The following is a 3631-nucleotide window of genomic DNA, read 5'->3' as shown; positions in this document are numbered from 1 at the left end:
TTTGGATAATTTTGTTACAAAAACTGGGTAAATCAAGTATTTTCAGAGGCCAAGTGTGTGGGTTAAGGTAGAAGGAAACGTGAGTAGTAAGACAGGAGGTCACATCAAGGCATGAAGGAGATTGTGTCCTACTTTGTGCACCGCAATGACTGTAGCTAATGTGCCAGAAACTTCACAGTATGTAGAGGAGAATATTTTGAATGCTTGAACCACAGGAATTCGTGATGGTAGACATAGAGATTATCTAGACTCGGTTAATATGTCATATATAGATGAATATATACTATGAATATATTGTATAACTCAATATATTCAATTACTATATGTAAGTTAAAATTCAAATTAACCTTGAATGTAGCAGGAAAATTTTCTTTTACATGTGCTGTTCTCTTCCCTTTGCATTTTGTCCCCAAATGGAAGCTCAGAGGATGTGAGCACCAAAGTGATGAAACAGGTTTTCTTCTGGGTGCTTCGCTATGATGGTTTACTGTTCTTGTGATGCCTCGAGAAAGGTGACTGGGTTTGAAGTGCAGTCAGAATCAAGAAAGCTTTTCTTCCTTTCCGTCTCTCAGGAACCACTGGAGCTAATTAGACAATATTACCTCTGGAGACATTTTTAAAAATAAAATCTGTATCTGTCTTTGCTCATGAAGCTAATTCATTATATTTAATTAATCACTGGGTAGAAAATGATCATGGTAAAATATAATCTCATGGGTATATGTGGAGCATGACCCATATTAGAGTGTATTTCCCAACTATAACATTCATTGGAAACATTTGTATTACAAGTCTTCTTGGGTACAGGCTTAGTGCAAGAGAGCAGTTGCAAGTGAATTATACCAGAGACTGCCCCCAAAAAACTCCACACTCAGACACAAAACAGAAGCTACTGTATGGATACTATAATATAAACTATAGTTTTTCTGTTCAATATTACATAGTGTTATAGATAATAATGTAATTCCACCAGGTTACTTTTCCCTTTTTTGTTATACTAGCTATATGGAGCTGAAAAATGACACGCAAACTTTGAAATTTATTCTCCTGGGAATTTCAGAGGATCCGCTATGGCAACCATTCCTTTTCGGACTGTTTTTGTTCATGTACCTGGCCACCCTGCTTGGGAACCTGCTCATTATCATTGCCACAGTTACAGATTCCAGTCTACACACGCCCATGTACTTTTTCCTCTCTAACCTGTCTTTTGCTGACATTTGTTTTACCTCTGTTAGCATCCCAAAGATGCTAGTGAATATTCAGACACAGAACAAGGAGATTACATACGAAGGCTGTATTGCTCAGGTGTACTTTTTCATACTGTTTGGAGTTTTGGACAACTTTCTTCTCGCCGTGATGGCCTATGACCGATACGTGGCCATCTGTCACCCTCTGCACTACACAGTCATCATGAACCGCCACCTCTGTGGGTTGCTGGTTCTTGGGTCCTGGGTCACAACAGCCTTGAATTCCTTGCTACAGAGTTCAATGGCATTGCGGCTGTCCTTCTGTACTGACTTGAAAATTCCCCATTTCGTTTGTGAGCTTAATCAACTGGTTCTACTTGCTTGTAATGACACTTTCCCTAATGACATGGTGATGTTCTTTGCAGCTGTACTGCTGGGTGGTGGTCCTCTGGCTGGTATCCTTTACTCTTATTCTAAGATAGTTTCCTCCATTCGTGCAATCTCATCAGCACAGGGGAAGTACAAAGCATTCTCCACCTGTGCATCTCATCTCTCAGTTGTTTCATTGTTCTATTCTACACTCTTGGGTGTGTACCTTAGTTCTTCTGTTACCCAAAACTCACAGTCAACTGCACGAGCATCTGTGATGTACAGTGTGGTCACCCCCATGCTGAACCCTTTCATCTACAGTCTGAGGAATAAGGACCTGATGGGAGCTCTCAGAAGACTCTTCAGAAGGAAGCCATGAAAGAGACATTCTTCACGAAGTGCATTAACGTCTGGGCAGCAAACACAAGTACCACAACTCCAATAATTAGTTTTTCTTTGAACACTGTCAAGATCTACTGACACTAAAAAAAAAAAATCTTGCCTGCAGTTTATGGAAATTGTCATATTAGGATAGTTCTCTTTGGTATACCTTTTTTCTTTGTTTCTCTCGCTCTGCAGAGAGAGAAAGGAAGGTGTGGAGTTGCATGGGTGAGGATGTGGGAAGAATTGGGACAGACTTGGAAGAGGTGAAACCATAACCATGATCAGAATCTATCATATGAAAAATATTTCTTTTCAATAAAATATATGTGAAAATACCAACTGTACAAAAGTTATTTCAAAAGAACCATGGCCCTGTTTGTGTGCTACCTCTCTTTTTGCAGGATACACTCACCCTAGCACAATACTGCATCACACAGAAACCATTCTTCACTTGCATAAGGGTTTATTTGTGGGTTAAGAAAAATTTAAAGGGAATTTGTAAAATCAAAAAAATATGAGGAAATAAGGGCAAGAAACAGTTAGTTAAATCTTCTGATATTGCATGGTTTTTCATGACCATGCTATAAAACTGGAAATTATGTAAGAGTTCCGTGAGTTTGTAAATACAAAATTACAAATCTTTAAAAAAAAATAATAATTCCAGAGAATTTCCTCTTTCACTTTTTCCATAGGGTTTTTGACTTTACTGATCTTCTGTAGAATTGCTAGCAAGCTTTTTCTTCTCTGTTGTATCATGTATCATGTCACAGGCAACCTGTAGATTCTCATCTATTTTACATAGCCGTGACTTGTGCTGGTACTCTGGAGTAAACTGAACTTGATGAGGTCTTCGATATGATTTGAGTATAGAAGAGATTCTGTGACTGGTTTTTGCCACTTTTCTGTTCACCTCTCTATATTGCTGCCTTAACTCTTCTTACAGTGTAGCTTCAATGTTAATACTTTTATATTTGTGTAAGTGCCTAATACTGATTAGGACCCTGTCTCTATGTTAAATTTTGTGTTCATATAGCCCATTCTGTTCCTTGTTATACAATAGTAGCTAAATATTCACATAAAATATACATCGGTCTGTACTGGTACCATTTGCCTGTCATGACCCCTATTTTAACGACATGCTTATGTACTTTCCAGCTGTCTTGGTTAGTGGTCATCCCTTTGTTAGCTTCCTTAACTCTTTTTTTAAGGTAGCTTCACTGTTCCTAAAACCTTTTGTACAGGAATATAAATTTGCAACATTAATTGTCTTGAGGTTGTTTCCAAGTCAGATAAGACCTTCTATATGTAAATATTTAATCATATATTAAAATCACAGTAATATACTTTTTGATGTGGGATATCCTTCTGTATATGTGTTATTTTTATTGGTTAATGAAGAAAGCTGCTTTGACTGATGGCAGAGCTGAATATAGCCAGATTAGAAGGGATAGAGAGAGAGAGAGAGTAGGCAGAGGTAGTGAGACAGCATATATATTCCTAAGAAACAAGAGTTAACAAACCGCAAGCCTTGTGGTAAAATACCAAATAATAGAAATTGGTTAATTTAATATATAAGAGCTAGAAATACACTGGAGCTGTTAGCCAAACAGTGTTGTAATTAATGTAATTTCTGTGTGATTATTCAGGTCTGGGCAGGAAACAAACATGCAGTTTCCATTTACAACTTTTCA

At 37.6% G+C, this 3631-nt stretch overlaps 1 protein-coding gene across 1 annotated transcript; it reads left to right on the top strand.

Annotated features, from left to right (window-relative positions):
* Positions 1-1005: 1005 nt before the first annotated feature.
* LOC119824412 (olfactory receptor 19) lies at positions 1006-1935 on the top strand. The gene has a single exon (XM_038344530.1). The coding sequence runs from the start codon at positions 1006-1008 to the stop codon at positions 1933-1935; it is 930 nt and encodes a 309-aa protein (XP_038200458.1).
* The last annotated feature ends 1696 nt before the right edge of the window (positions 1936-3631 follow it).

This window comes from Arvicola amphibius, chromosome 10 (assembly GCF_903992535.2).
Source record: "Arvicola amphibius chromosome 10, mArvAmp1.2, whole genome shotgun sequence".
Classification (NCBI taxonomy): domain Eukaryota; kingdom Metazoa; phylum Chordata; class Mammalia; order Rodentia; family Cricetidae; genus Arvicola; species Arvicola amphibius.
This window is presented reverse-complemented; position numbering and strand designations above follow the sequence as displayed.

Coding starts and splice junctions, on each gene's coding strand:
- LOC119824412 (XM_038344530.1), top strand. CDS start 1,006: ATGGAGCTGAAAAATGACACGCAAACTTTGAAATTTATTCTCCTGGGA.